General features: G+C 50.2%; 1 protein-coding gene and 1 long non-coding RNA gene across 2 annotated transcripts in view; one reads left to right on the top strand and one right to left on the bottom strand.

Moving 5' to 3' along the window:
- The window catches only part of CDH23 (cadherin related 23), a 338832-nt gene that overhangs the window by 97319 nt on the left and 215713 nt on the right, over nt 1-25800 (top strand). The window contains 3 exon segments of the mRNA XM_065520923.2: nt 16803-16945; nt 17679-17726; nt 17846-17938. Of these exon segments, the coding sequence (XP_065376995.1) occupies nt 16803-16945; nt 17679-17726; nt 17846-17938 (284 nt within the window).
- On the bottom strand, nt 14884-18647 carry LOC123566904 (uncharacterized). Its single transcript, XR_006689613.2, has 3 exons — nt 18505-18647; nt 16636-16731; nt 14884-15069 (listed from the first exon to the last, which is right to left on the bottom strand). It is a non-coding gene; the product is annotated as an uncharacterized lncRNA (long non-coding RNA).

Genomic DNA, 25800 nt, shown 5'->3' with positions numbered 1-25800 from the left:
CAGAGATTCTCATGAGAACAGCTTGTTTTTTTCCTTTACTCATTTGCTCATCTGTCCATCTGTCCATCCATCCATCCATCCATCTACCCACCCCAAGAAGAGACGTGCCTGAGGTAAGAACAGCCAGAAAAGCCCCTGGCCCAGCATTTCCCCAGTTATTATTTCCCATTCCACTGGCGTCCTTTGAGTTGCTCTCGGAATAAAGGGCTTCCTGAACAAATAGATTTGGGGAAGGCTGTATTTTCTTTACCACCTTGTGGAGCTTCACAGCACACGTTAGTGTAATAAAGGCTCTGAGAGATCCTGCAGGAAAGAAACCTGTTCAAATTTTTTTTCTAATGCAGTGTTCCCTAGACCTTTTGGACCAAGGAACGTTTTTTCATGGAGCACCCGTTAGCCTGCCAGGGAATTAATGATTCGCGAAATACACTTTGGGAAGTATTCCTTTAAACACAAAATCCTTTTTTTGAATTATAATAGCTTGCATGGAATATTCATAAGGTCTCTTATATACCTACCTGCCTTCTTACATAGGATGACTCATCATTCAGCATTTCCTTGGCCTGTGGTTGAACACATCACCATGAATAGCAATCTGTGATGATGCTTTGCCATTTACAAGAGCTAGGGAAGGGACTCAAATTATTTCAGTTTTTACTTTTCAGAGAATTTTTTGCCTTTCCCTTTTGTGAGTGGCAGAAGCTGTTGTTTGTTTGCTTCCTATTATTGTCCATGCACCTGCTTGGGATTACCATGAATCGCAAGCAGCAAAGTGCCAAGCTCATCATAACTGTGTGTAAAGTACAAGTCAGCAGGCTCTGAGTGAGGACCCGGACCTATCTCTCTTTTCCGTAATAAGCTTGAAATTTAGTGCATGTATTTTGTTCCATGGCTTTTACCTGCTTAAAGACGTTTGGGGCTAATCTCCTGCTTTTCATCTATATTCTGGATAACTGGGTGTGTAGGATGTGACCCCAGCAGAGGGAAGGCCTTCTGTGAATCATTTGGGGCTGGTACTGGATAAGAACATTGTCTTTGGGGTCAGGCAGTCCTGGATCTTAGATCCTGGCTCTACCTCTTCCTAGCTGTGTGATCTTCAGCAAGTTGCTAAACCTCTCTGAGACTCAGTCCACTCATTGGAGTGCGGGAATACCTTCCTCACACGTTAGAGGTAAATATCGAGTAAGGTTATGTGTGCAAAGTGCTTAACAGAGTGTCTCCCATACAGTAGATGCTCAATAAATAATGGCAAGGCCGGGACTATGGTGAAGCAAGACGACCCCCAGGGCACAGAAATTCAGGAGACATTCTCAGACTTGTGCAAGTACAGGGGCAGGACCTGAGCATGAGTGCCTCCTGGGTGCCTGGCTTGCCTCACGCTAGTTTCCACCCTGTCTAGCTGGTCATGCTACTCCCTCCCCAACACCCTGCAGTTGATCTCAGAGACTGAGCACCTGGAAGGCCTCTGATAGGATGAGAGAGACTCAACCCTGCCCCCTGTAACTGCCTGCCCACCTGACGGCAGGTGAGCCCCATGAGAGGATCCTGCTGCAGATGAATAAAGGGTGTGTATCTGGAGAGAGGGGAATGGAGAATGAGCCCAGTGAAAAGGCTGAAGACCTTGCTCACCTGGAGCCTTCCGAGGGTGGGAACCGCCATGGAGCCCCTGGCCCTGCCCCTGAGTGGGGGCAGGGCCTCTGCCAACTGGGCTGGACCCCCACTTCCCTGTCAAAACTTTTAAAAACACAAACAGAGGCAAGAGCGGCATTTGCATAAATCTCATTAGAAAAAGTGCAAGTTTCATAAATCTTGTGATAAATTAGTGTGATATCATTCTTAACATGATGTATTAATTTTAGGGCAAAATGAATGGTGCTGTGATCATTGTGGGTAATTATGAGTCTCCTCAAAGAGGAAGTGATTTCTGGAGGGACTTTTCTGACCTCCTTTGCTGCGGGAGGGTGGGAGGAGAGCTGAGCTGAGGGGAGGGTGTCTTGCTCACCTGCTTTTATGATTGCACCTTTCTTCATTTCTTTTCCTGCTATTGAAAGGCAAAGACAAGCCGGGTTGGGTCTGTGGCTAAGGAGTGGACAGCAGGGGCACAGGAGGTGATGGAATTTTGAAATCAGGCCTTGAGTCCCAAATTCCCCAGAGTCAAATTATTTTAGAAAAGAATCTTAAGCTGGGCACGGTGGCTCACGCCTATAATCCGAGCCCTTTGGGAGGCTGGGGTGGGAGGATTGCTTGAGCCCAGAAGTTTGAACCCACCCTGGGCAACATAACAAGACCTCATCTCTATAAAAAAAAGAACTTAAAATTAGCCAGGTGTGGTGGCGCACTTATAGTCCTAGCTACTTGGGAGGCTGAGGCAGGAGGATCGCTTGAGTCCAGGAGTTATGATTGTGGCAATGCATCAGCCCAGGTGACAGAGTTTTTGAAAAAACAAAAAAGAAAAGAAGAATCTTAAATTTCTAGGACCTGGACTCATGGAAACTCTAACTTAGGGGTTCTCAAAAATGTGGTCTCAGGCAGCATTAGTGGCAATTGGGAGCTTGTTAACAATGCGTATTCAGAACCTGAAAGTCTGGGGGGGGCCCGTAAATCTGTTTCTAACAGCTCTCGTGGTAGTTTTGATGAACACTCAAATTTGAGAATCACTGCTCTAACCCAGTGGTTCTTAACTTGGCTGTACATGGGAATCACTTGAGGATTTATATCCGAATACTGCTGTCTGGGTCCTGCACTAGACCAGTTAATGAAGACAGAATCCTTAGTGGGTGGGGCCTGGGCAGCCTTAGTTTTAGAAGCTCTCTAGGTGATGCTAATATGAAATCAGGTCGAGATGCATAGCCCCAAAGTCATGAATTAACATCTTTTTAATATTGAGATTTGGAAAAATTTGAACATGGTAAGGGGTGACAAAGGAAAACATTTTTTTTTCTCCTCCTGTGGATTGGTCTAAGCTGAATGTGCCTGGGGGGCCCCCACTGTAGCTGGGTTCCACACGGGTGAACACATGGAGAACTGGAAGAGGCTCAGGGAAGCTGGCCTCCCTGGAGGAGTGATTCCCATTCTTGCCTGCCCAGTACATCACCTGGCAATTTAGAACTTTCCAAAGCCCGAGTTGGACCCAAGGCCAGCTAATCACAATGATGGGAGTGTGGGATGCAGACACCAGTATTGCTCGAAAGCTCCAGGTGATTCCAGTGTGCTGACAAGTGTGGGAACTGCTGACCTCTAGGTTTTCCTCCATCACAGTGTCTCAGATATGTCCTGAAGATTGAAGGAACCTCAGAAATCATCAAGACTCTGGATATCAGCTCCACAGCCCATTGAAATCACTTGAGTGGTTCAGTTTGTTCTTAAATCCTGATGCTTGGGTCCCTCCCTGGAGATCCTGATGTATGTGCTCTGGGGTACAGATGGACAGCTGGGATGTCAAAAGGGCTACAGGTGATCCTAAGGTGCAGCCAGGGCTGAAATGACCCTTTGTTGCGCTGGGACAGAGGCCCAAGATGGACGGGATGCCCCGGAGATGGCAGCCTCGTAGTGGAGAGTCGTCCTCCAGCCAGGCCACTGCTGTTCCCCCACAGTCACATTCAGGGGACTGTGAGGGGTTCACGAGTGCAGCGTCGTTCTTGAGCTGTGGGGAGGGTGACTGGTGACTTTCCCTGCAGCAGGGAAGGAGAAGACATCAGGGTCACTTCTGAGCAGGAAGGAACCAGCATGTGCCTGCGAGTGTTTGGATAATCTCCTTGTGAGCCTTTAATGGCCTGCAGTGCTCTGTTTATTTTAATGATAATGTCAAGTTCAATTTGCCGTCATTTTTCCACATTTCCTTTTGTAAAGTTAATTGAACAATTCAATGAATTGAAAAGTTTCAGGAGAGGGGAAAAAAAAAACCCACCCTACTATTATCACTGTTATTAAATCTGGTAACTACCTCTTGGCTCTCCAAGCCCTGAGACAAGACTTCAACCCTCATGGGCCTGGGAGCTGCCACAAGGACTCAGAAAGGTCAAACAGAACATCCCAGGGCTCCTTTATTCATGGCCGTTTCATGCTCAGGCTGCTATTTCTGGGCAGAAAAAATATATCCAGTCTGCCGCGGACCCTGGCTGCTGGCTCTGTGGTAGTTCATTCCCCAAGTGTCCAAACCAGATTGTAAACCCTTGGGAGCCGGGCTGGGTCTTCTCTGCCTGTGTATCCTCCGCTGCGGAGCGTCTTCCTTGTACACAGTATGTGGAAAACAGGGCTGTAATATCGTAGATATTTAAACTGGAAGGGACCTTAATGTGGTGTGGTGGAAAGAACAGCGTATGGGGAGTCCAGGGACCAATTTGAGTGGCAGCTCCGCCACCTGCTAGCTGTTGAGCGGGGTGACTGTGGACTTGTCACCAGGCCACTCAGCCCTATTTTCTCCTTTGGAAAAGGAGCTTGTTGGCCATATCAAGAATACAAATATTCAGCCAAGTAGAGCTACTCCCTCCCCTGTGTGCATCGTGTGTCACTGACCAATCACACGCTCCTTCCTGCTGACCTCAGATGCAACCTCACACTCCTCAGCATGATGCCCATGAAACTGTAACCTGGAGGTTGGGGTGGGCACGTGAACCTTGACCCATTTGCCACGATGGTTTTCAGTTCTCCTCATGGACCTCTGTACTTTGGCCATTGATGCCAGCCCCTTCGTGGTGTCAGTGGGGAAGGAGAAGCTCAGAGACAGCAGTAATTTGCCCGTGGTCACACAGCTAGTCTTGGCTGAGTGTGAACCAGGGCCAGCCACATCAATTCTAGGCCTGGCTGATTCTGTCAGTCTTAAAGGTAGAGACTTCTGTAAGGCTGCCTTGCTCCCACAGCTTCTTCTGTGCCCTTTGAGCCTGTGTCCCAAGTCCCAACCCCTGTCCTTGGACTCCCTGGAATGCTCATCCTAAGGGTCACGTTCGGGGCCAGGTGAAGGGCAGGGATGCAGTTCTTCATGTCTACAGTCTGCAAACAGCCCCCAGCCCGTCCTGAACTTCCGCAGTGTGCCGGGGAAAGGCCAGGAGGAGTGTGCAGTGTGGTGAATTTGTAGGTCTGCCTGCTGAACTGTCAGCTGCAGGAGGGCAGGTGCTTCTGGCTGCAGTGTTCGTTGTATCATCAGTGCCTGGAGCAGTGCCAGGGACAACAGGTGCCCAGGCACCTGGAGGATGTCAACAGGAGGGTCACTGAGCAATCCTAGCTCTGATTATGCTAGCTGTGTGACTTTAGGCAAGTAAGTTGACCTCTACAACCCAGTGATGCACTGGGTTGTAGGGGAATAGAGCACGTAGTTGCCTACGACTGGGCCTCGCAGCCCTCAGCAAATGATGGTCCTTATTTGCTATGTCAGAGGCAGAGGAGCTCTGGGTTTCTAAGAGTCAGAGCCAGGTCCCTGAAGTATTGGTATACAATGTCTGATCTTTCCTCTTGGGCATATTAATTTTTTTAAAATGTGTGTGTGAAGGGAAGGAAATCAGGATAGCAAAGGGATAGCTGCCTCCCATGCTTATTGCAGCACTATTTGCAATAGCCAAGATATGGAATCAACCTAAGTGTCCATCAATGATAAATGGATAAAGAAATGTGGTATATGTACACAGTGGAATACTATGCAGCTGTAAAAAGGAAATCCTATCATTTGCAGCCACATAGATGGAACTGAAGATCATCATGTTAAGTGAAATAAGCCAGGCACAGAAAGACAAATATCGCATGTTCTCAGTCATATGTAGGAGCTTAAAAAGTGGATCTCATGGAAGTAGAGCGTGGAATGATGGTTATCAGAGGCTGGGGAGAGAGGGAAAGAAGGGATGGTTAATGAGTAAAAAAATATAACTAGCTCACGCCTGTAATCCCAGCACTTTGGGAGGCCGAGGCAGGCAGATCGCCTGAGGTCAGGAGTTCGAGATCAACCTGACCAACATGGCAAAACCCCGTCTCTACTAAAAATACAAAAACTAGGCCAGGTTCCATGGCTCGTGCCTGTAATCCCAGTATTTTGGGAGGCCAAGGCGGGTGGATCACCTGAGGTCGGGAGTTCAAGACCAGCCTGACCAACGTGGTGAAACCCTGTCTACTAAAAATACAAAAATTAGCCAGGCGTGGTGGCACATACCTGTAATCCCAGTTACCTGCGAGGCTGAGGCAAGAGAATTGCTTGAACCTAACGAGGTAGAGGTTGCAGTGAGCTGATATCACGCCATTGCACTCCAGCCTGAGCAACAAGAGTAAAATTCCGGCCAGGCGCCGTGGCTCAAGCCTGTAATCCCAACATTTTGGGAGGCCGAGGTGGGTGGATCACTTGGGGTACGGAGTTGGAGATCAGTCTTACCAACATGGAGAAATCCCGTCTCTACTAAAAATACAAAATTAGCCAGGTGTGGTGGCGCATGCCTGTAATCCCAGCTACTTAGGGGACTGAGGCAGGAGAATTGCTTGAACCCATGAGGCAGAGGTTGCAGTGAGCCGAGATCACATCATTGCACTCCAGCCTGGGCAACAAGAATGAAATTCTGTCTCAAAAACAAACAAACAAACAAAAAATAGCCAGGCATGGTGGCACCCACCTGTAGTCCTAGCTACTCGGGAGGCTGAGGCAGGAGAATCGCTTGAACCTGGGAGGCAGAGGTTGCAGTGAGTCGAGATAGTGCCACTGCCCTTCAGCCTGGGTGACACAGTAAGACTCCATCTCAAAAAAAAAAAAAAAAAATCTAGTATTGTGTAGCACAATAGGGTGGCTATAGTTAGCAATAATTTATTGTATATTTTAAAAGAGCTAGAAGAGAAGATCTGAAGTGTTCTCAACACAAAGAAATGATAAGTGTTTGAGGTGATGGATATTCTAAATCCTGCGATTCTATCATTACACATTCTGTATGTATCAAAATATCACAGGTACTCCATAAATATGTACAAACATTATGTATCAATAAAATAAATACTTTTTAAAAATATGTGTGCGTGTGTGTACTTCACTTACTCCTTCTCTTCCCTGCCACCAAAGCCTCTGAGTTTGTGTCATCTGGCTCTGTTTAATGCCTCCTCCTTCCCTGGATTAGCCTGTCCCCATCCATCCAGACACCTGTGTGGCCAGGTGAGCCCGCGGCCCCTTCTCTGACTCTCAGGAGGGAATGGCCATCTTGCTGGTAGTGATAGGTAGACTGTGGAAAGCCAGGGTGCTAGCGGGGAGCCCACCCCCACCAAGTCTCTGCCTCAGAGCTGCTCACCTTCAGACCAGGGTCCACCTGGAGGCAGCCCCCATGGGGTTAGTTGCTTTGGGGTGAGAAGAAGGTTGTATTCAGGGGCTGAGTTTTGGATTTGGATAAAAGGCTTTGTGATAAAAGCCACAAGGGTCGTGGAATGAGAAAGACTTGGATTGGACTTCCGGCTGGGTGACCTTGGGTAGGTCACTTTACCCCTCTGAGCCTCAGTTTTCTTTCTTTTTCTTTCTTTCTTTCTTTTTTTTTTTTTTTTTTTTGTGTGTGTGTGTGTATGTGTGTGTGTGTGTTGTTTTGATTTGTTTTGTTTGGGGACAGAGTCTCGCTCTGTCATCCAGGCTGGAGTACAGTGGCATGATCTTGGCTCACTGTGACCTCTGCCTCCTGGGCTCTAGCAATTCTCCTGCCTCAGCCTCCTGAGTAGCTGGGATTACAGGTGTGTGCCACCACTGCCCCCCACCGCCACCAGCTAACTTTTGTATTTTTAGTAGAGACGGGGTTTCACCATGTTGGCCAGGCTGGTCTTGAACTCCTGACCTGAAGTGATCCACCCACCTTGGTCTCCCAAAGTGCTGGGATTACAAGGTGTGAGGCACTGCACCTGGCCTGAGCCTCAGTTTTCTTACCTGTATAAAAGGGATGCTGACCCTCTGTGTAGGGCCATTAGGAGAAAATAAGTGATAGAGTGAATGAATGAAAACCATTGAGTGTGGTACCTGGCAAACAGTCATGCCCAGGAAATGGAATGCTGGTTTCCTCTCCCCCAGACAGTTCATGCCGTCCACTCCAAGTGGACAGAGTTGCAGGGGAGCACAGGAGTGAAGATGGCCTGTGGGCTTTGAAGGCAGAGATGGTTCCTTTGACTCAGGGCAAGGGTTTTCTGATGACAGTGAGGGCATGGGTCAGTGGAGGATGCGCCTGGAGGCCGCCTGCCTCTCAGGAGAGAGCCGGCCAGTGTCAGAGCTCGCTCTACTCCCTCTGACTTCCCCCAGATGGGGATATTGGTAGAACCTAAGAAGAAGAAAAGAACTCCTCTGAGGTCAAACCAAGTTCAGGACCCAGGGGATTTGAGAGACTGGAGGCAGGAGGGTAGGAGGGGGACCTAAGACAAATGAGATTATCCCCAGGAATCAAGGCACTTCACTGGCCTGTCTGATCCCAGAGGACAGACAAATGAGACGGCAGGCTCCAAGGCCAGCTCAGGCTCTGGGGAGCCCATCCCAGGGAGAGGGGGAGGGCAGGAGCCCCTGGCCCTGGCAGGGACCCAGGCCAGCCAGGAGGAGGAGGGTGGGTTTCCCTTCTTGCGGGTGGGGTGTGCAGCAGGCTTGATGGCCATGGTGGGATGGTTGGAGTGAGGAGTAGTTATTCTCAGAAAACCCTGGCCATACCCATGGACTTGGAATTTGAGGCTGGGGGCCTGCTGTCTGCAGCTCCTTGACTTAGCTACTCACGCATGCGCAGCTCTATCCCAGGCAGCCCTCTCCTGGCCAGGACCCTTGCTTCCCTCTCTGCAAAATGAGAAGGGGGCTTTGTCTGTTTGGTTCTCACTTCAGTCATAACTAGTCCCTGTTTCTGAGCTAGCCTGGAGACACCAAGGCTGGTTCTGTCTCTCTAACAACCGTGAGCCTGGCAGGGGCAGACTGCTGGGTCCTTTGCCCCTAGATGGGGAAAGACAGTAGATCACAGCTGGTGTGAAGTCCTTTTAGGTCACAGGTTGCAAAAGCCTTGCTTTCTTGTGCCTTTTAGGATTGATTATGGTGACTGCATGGAACCCTGCGTTGTGAAGGATTCTGAAGTTGAATGCGATTCAATGGGAAAAGGTGCTGTGATTGATTAGTAAGGTCTGTGTGGCAAGAGCTGGGACTGGCTAGCTCCCTGGCCCTAGAAGAGCAGTAGTTAACCATAAGGGATGGGGAAGACGAGAAGGAAGATTTGCCAAGCGTGTCCCAGAACATCAACTTCTACCTTCAAGGGGTGATGGCCTCTTGCCTGCTGTGCGGAGGTACAAACAATGAATCCATGCAGGTGCCTGATATGCTTTCGGGTGACAGCAGTGTGGAAGGCCGGGCCCAGGGGTGCAGAGGGAAATGTGCATGGCCAGGGAGGTCAAGGATGCATTGGGAAGCACTAGACATCATGGTAAGGAATTCGTTTGCATTCTCTGGGAACTAGGCAGGTGTTTGAGCAGAGTGTGGCACAGTGGAAGGTGTGCTTTAAGGAGACGCTGCTGCAAGAAGGGAGCAGGGCATGTTCTTGCACCACACCGCTTATTCACTCTCTCCGTGTTTTGGAAACAAATCTTGCTTTCATCCTTCTCTCATCTAGAGAAAATAAAAAGCCCTGTAGCCTGCGCTGCCCTGCCAGTTTCTGGCCCGCCCCTCATCTAGCAGGCACCGCTTTCCAGAAACCGTGTGACAACAATGCCCAATCCCAGCCCTTGCCCCTCAGTGCAAATAACAACAATAATAGTAATAACAGTCATCTCAGCGATCAGCATGGGCCCAGCGGGGCCTCAGGGGAGGCTGTGATTGTCCGCCCCTTGCCTGGAAGGCAGATGTGGACTACTGCTGAGGGCTGAGGCCACGGTGGAGGATGTGCCACCAGCTTTGCAACTCCCAAGGGGCCTTAGCAGTCTGCTGGGCAGATTCCTACCTCCACCAGGGCACCTGGCCTCCCAGGTTGGGTACATCCTGGGACAGGGTACTCAGCTCTCAAGATGGGGTACATAGCCCCCAGGATGGGGTACAGGGCCGGTTCCTCAGAGACTGGACCCCCAGTCATTGCACAGCTGTGATTCCTGCCTGGCCCAAAGCCAAGCGCTACTGATTTGGGTGTTACTAGGTTTTGATCAGCTATCCTTTCCCCTGTCCATTTGTGCACACAATTAAGAATTAAGTTGCTATACTCTCTCCTACTGTCGTGGCTCATAGACCTTCATGACTTTGGGGGGCTGTCTTTTCCTAACACCTCTGGGCAGTTGTTAGCAGGATTCATTTATTTACCCAATGGCTATTTACTCAGTGCCTCCAGGACGCCAATCCCCGTGTTAGGCTTAGGGATATGACAAGGAATACGGCAGGTCAGGCTGAATGTGCTGTGTGATGGGCAGGGGGTTGGGGTAGGTGGTCAGCAAGTCTAGTGAATAAGCAGATCCTTTCAGAAAGAGAGGATTGTGAAGATAATAACTTGGAGTCTTGGGACACTGAGTGACCAGGCGTCTCTTTAGCTAGACTCTGCTGATTGAGAATTTGAGGAAGGCTTCCCCAAGGTGCTAACTCACGATCTGAGAGGTGAATAATGAGGAAGCTGCCATGGAGGTGGAGTGACCTAGGGTAGGAACCTTCCCAGCCAAAGGCACAATCAGGGCAAGGGTCCCGAGGCAGCCGCCAACTCGTCCTATTCAGGAACAGAAAGAAGGTCTGTGGGGCCAGATGGGGCTCAGCTCAGTGAGGCTGTGAGATGTAGTGACAGATGTTATCTTGGGCCAGATCACTAGTGCCTTAGACATGGTCGATTTAAGGTGTTTTTTTTTTTATTTAATTATAGTAAAATATACATAACATAAAATTTGCCATCTTAGCCATTTTTAAGTGTATAGTTTAGTAGCGTTAAGCACATTGATACTGTTGCATAACCGACCTCCAGAACTCTTTTTCTGTTGAAAACTGCAGCTGTAGCCATTGAACAATAGTTCTCCATTCTGCCCTTCCCGACCCCTGGCACCCACCATTCTACTTCCTGTCTCTGAATTGGATTACTCTAGGTACCTTATATCAGGGGGGTCATACCATACTCTATTTGTCTTTCTGGGACTGGCTTATTTTACTAAGCGTAATGTCCTCAGGGTTTATCCATATTGTAGCATGTGTCAGAATTTCCTTTCTTTTTAAGTCTGAATAATATTCCATTTGCTGTATCTACCACGTTTTGGTTATCCATTCATCTGTGGACAGATACTTGGATCGCTTCCCCCTTCTTGGCTATTGCAAAGAATGCTGGCATGAACATATATGCATAGTGATTAAGTTCTTGAATGTTCCACTTTCCACCCATGAGGTTAGGCTGGGCATGGTTTGGGTGGCACAGAGTGGAGGGGCTAGCCTAGCTGGATGCCCCTTCCCCGTAAGGGTAGGAGAGGCCAGGTGCATAGAATCCTCTGCCACACTGATTGAGCCAGGAGCCGTAAGACTGGGCCTTTCAATCATCCTGGGATGGGTGGAGCTTTTCTCTGCATCTAAAATGGGAGCCATAAACCAGGCTGACTTACAGGCAGTACTTACTGGTCTGGGTGTTTATGGCCAGTGTTTTTTCCTGATTGGTTGATGTCTGTACTGTGCCTGTTGTTAAATATTCGAATATCATTCTGCTATAAACCAGCCACAGGACTTCTAACCTGGCTGTGTGTGAGTGTCTCCTACAGGGAGAGTAGGGGCTGCTGTTGAAAAGTTTACACTCTGGGCTTCCCACTAGCCAACCCAGTCAAGAAGGCCTGAGAATTTGCATTGTAAAGCTGTACAGTAGTTCCAATGCATGGTCTTAAACATGCATTGGAAGTTTGGGCTTCCCCAGAAATAGACCTTGTAATGAGGACTTAAGTGCAAGAAGCTTACTGGGGAGGAGGTTCCAGGAAACACAAGTAGGGAGTGAGGAAGTGAGACAGGAAGGGAAGGAAGCCCTAAAGATGTGTTATTGTCAACCAAGTTGCCAGTGTAGAACACGGACCGCTGAGTTATGCCCTTGAGAGGTGCTGGAGCTGGGCTGTTTACCTACCTTATCCACAGAGCTCTGAAAACCCCACCAGAAAGGAAGGATTCCAAATTCTTGGAATTTTATCTAGAAAAGAAGACTAAGCAGCTTTTGTAAGTGAACTTTTAGGAGGGTTCTAACATGAAGATGATAGCTAACATTTTTGAGCTCTAATCATGGTAGACAAGGTCATCCTTATCTATCATCTTCCACAATCACTCGGTGAGCTCTGCTACGGGGGCATCCATTCCCAGCACTTCCCGGGCGTGCTGTATTTAGGAGGAGCAGTCTCTGATGGCCAGAACCCCTTGGGTGAACACTCACAGGTGCTGGCAGTTAGCAGTCAGGCTGGTGTGTGTGGAAATGTGTGTGCTGAGGGATAGAGGGCAGGGTACCAATAGCATCTGTTGTGGAGACCCAGCCAGCTCCCATCTCTCTATCATAAGAGGGCGTTCCAGCCCCTGTGAATAGCAGGGTATCCTCCTTACCACTGAAAAAACACCAGGTCTCATCCATTGCTGATGAGAATGTAAAATAATACAGCCACTATGGAGAATACTTTGGCAGTTCCTCATTAATTTAAACATAGAATCACTATATGTTCCAGCAATTGTGCTCCTAAGTATACATCCAAAATAATTAAAAACAGATGTTCAAAGAAAAACTTGTACATAAATGTTCATGGCGGCATTATTCCCAATAGCCAACAGGTGGGAACAACACAAATAGCTGTGAACTGATCAATGAATGAACAAAATGTGTTACATTCACACAATGGAATATTATTCAGCTGTTAAAAAGGAGTGAAGTACTGATACATGCTGCAACATGGATGAACCATGAAAACATTTAGCTAAGTGAAAGAGATCAGACACAAAAGGCCAGATATTGTGTTGTTTCATTCATATAAAATCTCTAGGATAGTCGAATCCATAGAAACAGAAAGTGGATTCGTGGTTGCCAGGGGCTGGGGAAGGGAGTCATGGGGAGTGACTGGTTCGTAGGCATGAGGTTTCCTTTGGAGATGATGAAAATCTTGTGGAATTAGTGGTGATGGTTGCACAGCATCATGAATGTACCAAATGCCACTGAATTGTGTACTTTAAATGGTTGAAGTGGTAAATTTCATGTGATATGTGTTTTACCACAAATTTGTACAAAAGGAACTCCAGGTATTCTCCAGCCCTGAGATGCAAGGTATATTCTGTTTCTCAGGTGGGAAGCAAACCTGTGTGGCATGTGTACCCCAGGGTCCCCCAGCCAGAGATGATTCTCCTGCATGGCTATAACTAAGAGCACTGGGCTGGAGCTGAACCCCAGAGATTGGCCTCACTCTTGTAGGAATAGCACAACCAGAGGTTGCTGGAAACCTCCCCTAGTGGAGAAACAAGCCCTGCTTCCTGGAGAAGCCAGGGCTGGGCCCAGCTTCTGTAGAGAGGCAGAGCAGCACTGGGCGGGGGAGTATGTGCCCAGCTGGAAAATTGCGGGGCGTCTTGTCTTAAATATAATATTAAATCGGCACCTTTAATTAGTACACTTAGAAAAGGTCACTAGCAATTACCTGGGACACAAAGAAGGCATGAGCAGGCAAGAACCCGTGAGGAAGCTGAAAAGGACCATTTTGAGCAGCACATAATTGAGGGGAAAATGGATAAAAGTCCAGGAAATTACAGGGTGGGTGACAGCAGCTGATGGCCCCATCCCTGTCCTGCCCAGCGCCCCACTTCTTGGGAGGACCTGAGCGTCAGACCTGAGAGAGCCATTTGGGATATTGAACCCAGTCGTGCAACCTTGGCTGGAAGGCCAGGATGGTCTTCCCAGAATCCCCTTGGCCAGCTGGGAGCTTGGCCCCAGATCCCCCACCTGGGCTGGGCCCTGAGGTACAGCAGGTGAGGACTGCGGTCCAGTGGACTGCAGGCTGCCGTGGACTCATTGTTGCACCTGGACAAGTAAGGCGCTTATGGGCCTCAGTTTCCCCATCTGGAATCTGCCCAAGCCTTTGGGAAGTAACTCAGTATTTCTCAAACTTTGCCACTAGAGAATATCTGAGAGCAATGGAAAGGAAGTGTATACTCCTAGAAGTCAGGAGAGGCTGGAAACTCATTTACAGCTTTAGGTTATATCTTTACAAATAAATTAAACATAAATAAATTAGGCCGAGCACGGTGACTCGCACGTATAATCCCAGCACTTTGATAGGCCAAGGTGGGCAGATCACTTGAGGTCAGGAGTTCAATATCAGGCTGGCCAACGTGGTGCAACCCCATCTCTACTAAAACTACAAAAAATTAGCTGGGCATGGTGGCAGATGCCTGTAATCCCAGCTACTGGGGAGGCTGAGGCAGAAGAATCACTTGGACCCGGGAGGTGGAGGTTGCAGTGAGCCGAGATCGTGCCACTTGCACTCCAGCCCGGGTAACAGAGCGAGACCTTGTCTCCAAAAAAAATTAATTAATTAATCAATCAAATACTGCCCCCAGTGTCTTCCCATTTGTTTTAGTATAAAACACTTATTTGTCATCAGGCAATGCAAATGCTTTGGAAAGATGTGCTTGGTTTATCTGTGGCTTTCACATACTTCCTCTTACACTATCGAGAAAGAGCAATGAACTGGGAATCTGGGAGTTTGGAAACCTGGGTTTGAATCCTGCCTTTATGGCTTACCATTGTACTTTGGACAACTTGTTAAATGCCTTCAGCTTTTCCAACTCTGAAATGGGAGGGTTGGGTTCTGAAGATGTTCCACGATTTTACTCCTCCATCTCACCTTCTCCCATCACCTTGGATGCTGCCATTTCCTGCTATGCTGTTCTGCTGCCTGACCTTGGAGAAGCTGCTTCACCTCCCTGAGCCTCAGCTTCCTAATCTGCAAAATGGGTAGAATAACAATTACCAAACAGACTTGCTGGGAGGATTTAATGAGAGAATCCACATGAATGGACCTTGTGTCTGGCATATCGTAAGAGCCCAGGGAATGCCCAATGTCTTCATTTTCCAAATCTTGGGCTACCTGTTAGGATCTCATAGATCATGTCCATGAAGTCCTGAATCTTGAGTTTACATATTGAGTGTTGAGATGTTTGTGCTGTGGAAACAAATGTAGACTCTGAGCCCCAACTGCCTGGGATGTGGATTCCAGCTCTGCTATTTGCTGACCGTGAGGCCATGGTAATCACCTCATCACTTTTTGTTGCCTAACCCGTTAAATGGGGAGAATCGCATTATGGACTGAATTAGTGCGTGGAAATAGCTCAGCTTAGGCCTGGCTTATGATTTGGGCTCAAAAATGTTAGCTAGCGTCATCATGTTAGAACTGTTCTAGAAGTTCTTTTCTAGATAAAATTCCAAGAATTTGGAATCCTTTCTTTCTATCTAGCTTGATTTTCAGAGCTATCTGGTAAATGTGAGAGTCAGTATTTGGGGCAGGTGGTGTCTGTCTTGTTTTATAGGGGAAACTGAAACCTGGAAATAAGTGATTTGCCTAAGGTCATGGCTCCGATCTGCTCACCCCTTTGAGAATCAGATGAAGACTATAGACACTGTCTTCGGAAAATGACGCACTGTACACTCACAACATTTTGTGTACCGTTCCAGTGAGTTTAAGGACCTCCTGGAGCTAAGGAGACCAACCATCCCAGTTTGCCTGGGGCTTCCTGGTTTTAGCAGATGTGCTGGGAAATGCTTCAGTCCTGGGCAAAGCAGGGCAGTTGGTGACCCTACCTGAAAGTTACACAGGGGAGCTGTGAGCCCCAGGAGAAGATGCCCTTTTCTTCTTAGGGAGGGTATAGGCCAGGCATCCTGAAGCCTAGGCGCCCTCAGGCCAGGGCTTTGCTTTCTGGTAAGGGATGACACCTGCCTCTCAATCCCCTTCTTGAGGATGGGAACTAGACCTTGTCACCTAGTTCTAGACTGGAGTTCCTTGAGGCTGAGCTACATCTTCTTAACCTCTGCATACCATCATAAGGCCAGCACCTGGTCACTCTTGAATAAATGCCAAAAGATTTTGCAAAGTATTCTGAATTAGGAAAGGCACTTCCATTTGCAAAAGACAGAAGTCCAACTAAACTGACTGAGGCCAAAGAAAAGGTTGCAAGGGTGATTATTAGCTCATATAGCTGGAAAGTCCAGAGGGTGGAGCTAATATCAGGCACAGCTGGTGGCAGATCCTCAGAAAGCCATCAGGAATCTGTCTCTCCATACATCATCTACCTCTATTTTCCTCCTTGTGTGTTTCATTCTCAGGCTCTTCTTGTGTGGTGCCAAAGATGGCTGCCCACAGTGCCAATGAGCAACCCCTATGAAAGAGAGCTCCTCTCTCCCAGTAGTTCCAGCAAAAGTCCCAGGGCTGGCTTTGATTGGCTAGTTTGGGTCACATGCTCATCCCTGAACCAATCATCATGACCAGGGAAATGGCACGCTCTGATTGGCTAGCACTGACTTATGTGCTCATCTTGGAACATAGGCCTTGAAATATTGGGGGCCTGTCCTCATCTGAGCCACTTGGAGAAGGAGGTCTTCAAATTAAAATCAGAGAAAGTGGGGCAGGCCGAAGTCACAACTGTGTTTTACACACCCAGAACATGGTGAGTGATGGTCCCCTGATACCATCATGACACACTGTGAAAAGTGGACCAGGGCAGAGGTGGGGTACCTGCGTCAGAGCCCACAGATGCGCTGGGGCCTTATGATGATCCGTGGCCTGCTGGAGGGTTGCTGAGCGGCCACTCCCTGCTGAGAGTTCAGCCACCTGGGCAAGGTAGGAAGGTATAAACCTGACCTCCCATATTTTCCCTCTGCTCTCTCTTTTGGCTACTCCAGGTTCTTCTGTGACCCAGTTGCTGGCCCGAGACATGGACAATGACCCCCTGGTGTTTGGCGTGTCTGGGGAGGAGGCCTCTCGCTTCTTTGCAGTGGAGCCTGACACTGGCGTGGTGTGGCTCCGGCAGCCACTGGACAGAGAGGTATGACTTGCCCATACCCCTGCCCCAGTTCTCTCTTGGGGACAGGAGGAGACTCTGGGGGAAGGATGGCCCACCATCTTTTGGGGTCTTCCTCTAAGACTCCATTCTGACGCCGAAGTGGCATCTTTCTGCCTGAATGGTATTCCTCTTCAAGGGCCAATGCTGGTGTCCGGACTTAGGGTTGGCATGGGTAGTTAGAGGTGTCTCCAAGCAAGCAGCTACATTGGAGAGGCAAGAAGAACAGTGACCCTGGGTTCATCCCTTGTAGAATGGGGCCCCATGGAGGGTACAAGTCTACCCTACCCCGAGTAAATATTCCCCCAATATCCAGAGAAGCAGGAATTGACGACATGGTAGCCCTTAGCAAGTTAAGGTAAAGGTGTGAACACATCCCCAACCCTTACCCTCTTCTTGTGTTTGAGGAAGGAACCATAGAGGTGTGTAGTGACTTGCTCAGTGTCACACAGCATCTAGAGGCAGGGCCACGACTAGCACCCAGGATGCTTGACTTCTGTCTTTTATTGCTCTCTTAAAGCAAGGATCCATATTCCGCACTGCTTCCCTAACCCAAAGGGCAATGCTAGTATTTTAGGGAAGCCTTTGGATGCCTGGTTCCAGGCAAGCTCCTAGGGCAATCCTGGAGCCCCTCCCGCCCCATTTAGGGCCCAGGACCCAGGACCCAGGACCTCAGCGCTGACTAACTGCACCCCTCCCTCTCTCACTTTTCTTTCAGACCAAGTCAGAGTTCACCGTGGAGTTCTCTGTCAGCGACCACCAGGGGGTGAGTGTCCCCTGGGACCCTAGAGGCATGTTCCTGGGGGTCACAGGATTTCTGGGCCCCTAGGGTGGAAGAGACCAGAGTCAGGTGGCAGTGCTAATTGCCTGCCTTTCTCTTGCCAGGTGATCACACGGAAGGTGAACATCCAGGTCGGGGATGTGAATGACAACGCACCCACATTTCACAATCAGCCCTACAGCGTCCGCATCCCTGAGGTAGGAGCCACCAGGGTCGCCCTTGGGGGTATCGAAGACCTGCTACTCCCCAGACCACCAGGGTGTAGGTGAAGAGTCAGGTGGGGAGAACAGCTCTGGCTCTTCTGCCCAGACCGCAGCCCAGGTGCCAATTCTGAGCAGGTTGGTGAACATGCTGGTACCCCGGGGGTCAGGGCCCAGCCTGGGGTTGGGAAGAGCAGTTGGGCCGGTAGGTTGGGAGCCTCATGCTGGAGGCTGAGCCCCACACCTCCAGCTGGAGTCAATGGTGGAACAAGAGTTGGGAGAAGCGGGTGTTGTACCCTCTTTCCTTCCACTCATATCCAAATATGGGCCTTGGGCAGGGTGGGTGGGCAGGCCTAACACCAGACCTTCCTGCTTTGGCCAGAATCAGATCCCTCCAGGACTCAGGGAGCATACAGTTCTAGGAAGGGGCTTTCCCTAGCCCCACGCTCTCCACCATGGTCTCCCAGGCCCCTGTACTGTGTACTCTGAGTATGTTTGCATGAGTCCATGCATGTAAAATCAAGCCATTGCTGGTAATTGAGAAGTGCAAATTATTGCATTACAAACGGTTCGTTAATAAGCTGGCTGCCAGCTCCTGATGGCACCAGGGTTCCCACTGCTTGCGGCCCCTCGCCTGGGTGGCTGATGGCAGTCTTATGGTCTGGCAGTTAGTGATTCAAAGACTCTGAAGGAGGAGGGTAAAGGGCTTCTCGCTGGGTGTCCCTTGGGCCTGCCCTTGGGGTTTTGGGCTGGGGGTGGCAGTGAAGGGTTGGGTTGGGAACAATGGGAGATAGAACCCTCTGGAAAGACAGGTTGGCACCATGTCATTTGAGTTCTAACCCCTTGATCCAATGAATGATCAGGGAGTAAAAAGTCTTGAGAGAATATCATGGTCAGTTCATGGATGAGGCTGGGCATGGGAGAGTGACTTGCCCGAGGTCACACAGCTTTAACTTCGAGCCTCCTGGCTTCCAGGGCAGGCTTAGCCTGCCTCAAGGGTGACAAGGTCTTGCTCATACACCCCACTCCCTGGCCTCTGTTACTGAGCTGTGAGCCAAGGGTCCTGTGCTGGCACCAGATGGAAGAGAGGACACTTGTGCAGGTGGGGATGCAGCAGAGGCGCCATGCCCTTTACCTGCCTGGGGCGGGAGAGGACTGGGGAGCCCGCAGTCCTAAACATGGAAGCGCGGTGCCCTGAGCTGTGGCCAGTGTGCCCAGGGACTGCAGCTTGGCTCCTGCTCTCTCTCATTTGGAAGTCTCCCTAATTTAATTAAGGGTCTCTACGTGCCAGCCTGCACTCTGGGCCTGGGCTCAGAAACCAAGGGCATGGCTCAGAGTTAATGAGCCTTGGACCCATTGCTCAGCTGCCATTCTGGCAGGCATGGATGCCCTCTGTCTTCCCTCTCATGGGGCAGCAGGGAGCTGCACTGGCAAGGGGACGAGGGGTCACGTCCCTCCTCTCCCGCCCTTGGGCTGCGGGCCAGCCTTTTCCTCTCTCCTGCTTCAGGAGATGTGACTTCCAACACTCGGCCCTATTGGAATCCCCTGGGATTCTCCAAAGGCCTGTGCCTCCAAGGAGAGAGTCTCTTCAATCATTCATTCATTTATTTAACAAATATTTATTGAATGTCTGCTGTGGGCTTGGCTCTGAGCCAGGCTGTCGTTGTGCAGAGACCTGGGAGGCCGCAGGAATGTGGAATGACAGGAGTTAGAACTAGAGGCAGGAGACCCTGGGTCCAGCCCCTGCTCTGTTCCCAGCTTGCTGGGTGTGCTTGGGCATGTCACTTCACCTCTCTGTGCCACAGCCCTCCTTATCTAATGAAAACAAAGGACAGGTGGATACAGTGGCCTGCCCGATACCCATCTGACAAGGAGAGGGCAGCCTGAGAGGGGCCAGCTGCGAAGGACACACCGTCCTTGGAGGAAGGCCTATGTGGTTTACTTGCTCATGTGTAAACATCCCCGGTTGCTTTAGTGGCCTGATACTCGATGCCCTGCTTGGGGCTGCTCAGTGTGGCCAGTGGGGATGTGATATCAGCTGGACGGAAGCCTGGCCACTCCTGATCTGAGGCATCTTGGCATTGACCAGCCCTGGCCTGGTATGGTCACCTGAGCTGGAACCTAGCTGCCTGGCTCTGACCGCAGCTGGAGTACCAGCCCAGAGTCTACTGGTCCCTGGCCCGGAAATGAGCCCAAGGTTTCCTGCATGCATTCAGGTCACCCTGGAAACCCCAGGCCCCTGCTCTTTAGGGTGTGATTCAGCAGCAAAGGACCCTGCAAATGTGAACAGGGTGAGGGTGCAAGCCAGAGAAATGGGGTGGGAGAGCACTGCAGACCCTGTTAGGTGTGAATGCCAGGGTCTGCCAGGGTGATCAGAGAAATCTCAGCAGGCTTCCTGGAGGAGGTGGGTTTCCAGCAGAGTCTGGCTGAGGTAAGCAGTGGTTGCTCTTGTGCTGTTTCGTGGGAAGAGAGAAACTGGAGTCAGGACACCTGGGTTCTAGTCTGCTGGCTTCAGGCCCTACAGCTTTCAAACTAGGGAGTTGAACCCAGCCCCTTCCAGGGCTGACATCACATGATGAGAGGACAAAACCCAGCAGGAGAAGCTCCTTCCCATCCTTCAGCACCTTATCGTTCTTTGCAGGATGGCGGAGAAGCTCTGGTGGCCACCTCCATCCATTCAATTCCTCTCTTGGCCATCTCAGCCATCTAGGGCCCTAATAATGATGGAGACTATTGTGTGCAGAACCCAGGGACTGGCACAGGGAGAAAGTTACAAGGTGGCAAATCCAGGTCTATCTAAGGAAGAGCTTCCTAATAATAAGACTGCCCACACACACCCATGCACACACAGTCTGTGCCCCTGCCTTGCTGAGAATGTGCTGAGCTCCCCATCCCTGGAGTTATGCAAGCAGAAGTAGGAGGACCACTTCCCTCCAGCCGTCTAGCACTGCGTGTTGGGGAAGTGATGAATCAGAGGGTCCCAAACATGCCCCAGCAGAATTTCCCGGGGGACTGGTTAGGAAGCATATTCCCCACCCCCGCAGTTGTGAATCAGTAGGCTGGGGAGAGATAGTCCAGGAAGCTGCATTTTTAACAAATTCCTCTGGTAATGTTGAGAACAGCCAGGCCTGGGGAGCCTTGGAGGATCCCACTAGAGGTTTTCTGAGAGGTGCTGAGGGCAGCCCATCTTGGATGTGAACTTTCAACCCCTCCATGGCTGCCTGGAGACATGGCCCACCTGGACCCAAGTCCTCAGGCCAGGAACAGCAGGGAATGGGAGGCAGTTCAAGACCAGGCATTGCCCCGCTGCCTGCCTCTCCTGGGCCCCCACTCCCTCTGAAAGCTTCTGCCGGGTCCAGCCCCCAGCTCAGGAGAAGCCAGGCAGGTGTGTGTTTGGGTTTGTTTGTTCTGGTTCCCCTCCTGCCCACCCCACTCCCCTCACTAAGCTGTTCTCCATGTAATTATCCATTTTATCAGGGTGAAAGGCCCGGCAATTCACTTGTCGAAGTCCTAACGAGGCAGCGTAGATGCTTTCAAGTCCGTAAAGAAAAGGGAAATCCTGCTAGAATTGGCAACTTAATTCACCAAGCCAGCCTCGACAGACCTCATTAAGTCCCCGTGTATTCATTTCAAGCTAATGGCTGTCATGCTGACTGCTGTTTGATTTGCTGTAATAGACTTTTATGGCGTACCAATTTGCTCAAACGTGTTTGCCTGTGTCTGTGCCCAGCGGTGCTGCTCCAGTACCTCCGTTAGGGGCGCGTGCCTGCCTCACTGACCTTCAGCACTGCCCCCTCCCTGATCCTCCCAGGGCCACCCCCTCAGCCCTCCAGTGTGCCCCAGGGAGGTGACCCTGGTGCTGGGGTGTTTAGGCAGGAAGATGGATGTGAGGTTAGAAGTCAGGTGGTGCCAGGTGGCTCACTGGGTCAGGGAATCTGGAAGACCTGCTGGAGTCTCAGAGATGGCTGTGTCCTTGAAGTTCTGACAAGTTCAGCCTCTTTAGCTGGGCAGTCTAGGCCTTTATCCATCTAGCATCAACCTACCTTTCCCAACTTATTTTTCAGTATTCTCTTCTGCTATTCCTTCATATGAACTCTCCTGTCAGCCATAGAGTCAATTCAATGGCAATGGATACATATCTGTTTCTCTCTCTCTCTCTCTAACATACACACACACACACACACACACATTGTACTTTTCTAACTAGTACTGGAGTTCAGCCTAACTCAATTCTGCCTGTCCTTCAAAGCCCACATCTCACCTACCATGCTCGGATCTGACCTTTTTTTTTTTTTTTTTTTTTTTTTTTTTTTAATGAACACAACAAACATTTGTTGAATAGCTACAGGATCAGGGATTCTGAGCTGACTTGGGCATGCAGGGTAGGAAAAAGATGCTACCATTTGCCAGCCATGTGACTTTAGACAAGTGACTTAACCTCTCTGGATTTCAGCTTTCTTATCTGTAAGATGAGCAACAATATCTGTCTTGCAGGATTGCTATGAGAGAATGTAGCTAGGAAAAGTCCTTAGCACAGCCTGTGGCTCATGGTATATTCAATAAAAGGCTGGTGATTAAGACCAAGGTCTTTGTCCTTGGTGAAGGCAATTTTACTAAGAGAAAGACAAGTAAGTGAATGTCTAACTACATCTAAATGTATTAAATGCCACGGTAGCTTTGTATGTGCATAGTATATTGCGAACAGTGTTGTCTGTACATGGGGGCTATTTGTTTGGGGCCTTAGAGGCTAAGTAGGAGTTCGTTAGAGAAAGAGACTATGGTGTCCATGAATATCATTCACTTTCTGGGATCCTATAGCTTATTTTCATATATTGGAATTTCCCAGAGGAAAGTCAACTCTGATTTATGATTAGAGACACTGCTGAGGAGGGACAGTGGCTAGGTGGGTATGTGTCCTTTGCAGGTCTCCACTGTTACCTCACGGAAATAAAGCCAGGCTGGAAGTGAGCCTCTGGGTCCCTGCCCAGGTCTCTGTGACAGGTGCTGCACAGATCCTTGTCCGATGGCCTCAGGTGACCAGCTTGAGGCAGGGATGAGGCTACTATGGGGAAGGGCTGGAGCTGGGGTGAGATCCTGGGAGCCTGAGAGATGGAGGGTCCTCGCCTGAGCCTCAGTGCTGGCTGGGATCAGGGTCAGAGCCAAAGCCATGCCTCCTGGCCCTGGGCCCCACTAACCTGAACCACCTCTCCATGTCCCTTAACAAGGATGAAAGCTGCTCATTCCCTGTACCTCCTTACTAGAGATGGGAAGGCGTAGAGAAGGGTATCCCTGGATGCCATTTGTCAATGAGATCAAATACATAATTTATTTCTCTGGTGACAGTAATAATAAATTTATTGTTGTTGTTGGTTTCCTGTGTGCCCAACACTGTTTTCTGCATGGAATCTCAGGGAGCCCTCACAACCACCTCCTGGGGCAGCCACTCCTGTCATTCCCATCCTACTGAGACAGACACTGAAGTAGGACAGTTACATGGCATGCCCAAAGCTAGTCAAGGGATGGAGCCAGGATCAGGAGGCAGGCCTGGGGTGGCACGACTTTTTGACAAGTAGCTTCACTTCTACCTGCAAAGTAGAAATAATTATACCTGCCTTGCAAACTTCATAGTGAGGATTAAAGTAAATGAGATCACTCACGTAGAGTGCTCAGCCCAGGCCCAGGATAAGTGCGTGCTCAGGAAATGGTTGTGGCTGTTGTTTGTATGTCCATCTCTCCCACCAGACTAAGCAAAGACTGAGCTTGGTCATCTGTGCATCCTCAGCACCCTGCCCTGGGCCTGGCATATGGACCGTGCTCGGTGTCTTTTGAGTGAATGGAATTCACAAATGCAGACAGCCAGGCGGCAACCTCTGCCTCTTGGGTGGTGTGAGGACAAAAGGAGCATTTACATGAAGTGCTTTGCCTTGGCCAGCTGGTCTACCAAGGTGAGGGCTTCCTTATTGTGCATGGGCCAGGGCTGGGTGAAGAGCGGTGAGGCCTGGCACTGAGCTGACAATGGCACTTTCACATGTGCCCTGCACCCCACTTTCCTCCCAGGCACTGAAAGCATCCTTGCTCTCTGCTGGTGCCCAGTAGTTCCTGGATCTCAGCCCTGTCATCCTGTGTGCTTTGGCATGTGAGGAGCCCTGGAGTGGTGGCCAGACAGGGCCCAGAGCGTACAGAGTTGGATTTGGTCCAAGAGGCCAACCTATTAGCACCCACCGCGGCCAGCAGCAGTGCCCCAGCTACCTTCCCGCATGGCGTGCCTGTCAGATGCTGAATGATTTATAAACTGCATCCTCAGGTTGCAGTAAGAGGCTGGCGGGGGAGGTTCGAGGGGGCTCCCGCTGGCTTGTGCCTGCCGTGGCCCCCGAGGTGACAGCTCCACTCATGAGCGTGTCATCTCCCACGCTAGGAGAGGCAGCCCCTCGACAGGCCGTATTAATTTATAGCTTGGGGCCACGGGCCTTGGCGGCCCCTCTGCATCTATAACCATGCACCTATTGATCTGGGAGAGGGAAACCAATAAATCATCGCAGGGGCTCTGGACTCCTGCAGGCCACAGTCAGAGTGGGTTTTTCTGGCTGAGCGGCAGCCCCAGATGGTGTCTCTATGGCCCTCGGCGACCACCCTGAGGTGCCTGCCCCTTCCCTGGTCTGTCCCCTCTGTCAGCACAGTGACCCATGCCTGGAGCCCTGCTCTCTCACAGCAGACAGATGCCGTCGCCTGCGGCAGCCGGGACAGCAAGCTCTGGGCTTGTAGTGCTGAATCGACATATGCTTGTGGGCAGAGCAGCAGGGCTTCCTACACAGTCCTGAGGGGTGTGTGTGTGTGTGTGTGTGTGTGTGTGTGTGTGTGTGTGTATGTTTGTGTTCTTATTTAAATAATATCATCTTCTGTATCTCCCAGTGTTTTCATTATCTTTCATTTGTCCTCATGACAACTCTGTAAGTTAGGGGGGAGTTATTCTTTCCATTTTATAGATGAGAGAAACTGAGGCCAAGACCAATTCACTGACTTCTCCAAGTCCCCCAGAATCAGATAGGCCTGCAGCATCTTCCATCCTGTGTCCTGCCTCCCAGAGGGTCTTTTGAACTCATTCTCACCTTCCAGCATCTTTGCATGTATTGTTTTGCAATTTGCAATGGCCCGCTTTTGATTTGCCATAAGTTGCAGGGGTCAGGCCCTGATCCATCCCTGGCTGGGGGAAGCGACAGGGAACTCTGGGCCTCTTGCCCAGGCTCAGGGGGTCCAGTGGAGAAACTGCACTCAGAGCCCACTGCTGGCTCTGTGCAGTGAGGACCATCCCTGCTGGGCATCACCTTGTAGCTCAGGACCCAGCCAAGGTCATAGTGACACCCCTTTCTTGTGGCCTGCAGTGTTAGTGTGCCTCAGAGCCACCTCCGTGATTTCAGTCATCAACTGTGCACGCAGCATTGTTTGTGAGAAGCAGGGGATGACCCCCTTCCCCTGCCCACACACACACAGGCTAAATGCCAGCCTGCTCCCCTTGCCGCAAGGAAGATTCAACATTTTCTGCCACCTCCTTCTGGTTCTTAGGTGCCAAGGAGAGAGTCAATGGAGTCCCACAAAACCAGGGCCCCGAGCTCAGCCCAGCCACACACTCGGAGGCTGCTTGCTTCCTCCTCCACACAGTGGGGTGAAGCCAAGGACCCCTGGTCCCTCGTGTCCCCTGTAACACCACCTGCTTCCATGCCTGTTGGGGGTGTGGTCAAGGCTGTGGGCGTCTTCCACCACCCTCAGCACTAGGAAAGAGGACAGCACGGGAGCAGGAGCTAGAGGCAGCCCAGCTGTAATTAAAATTATTATTTTGTTTTAATGGTAATAATGTTCTTCAT

Source organism: Macaca fascicularis, chromosome 9, assembly GCF_037993035.2.
Source record: "Macaca fascicularis isolate 582-1 chromosome 9, T2T-MFA8v1.1".
NCBI lineage: Eukaryota > Metazoa > Chordata > Mammalia > Primates > Cercopithecidae > Macaca > Macaca fascicularis.
Note: the sequence above shows the minus strand (reverse complement) of the source record. Positions and strands in the feature narration are given on the sequence as shown.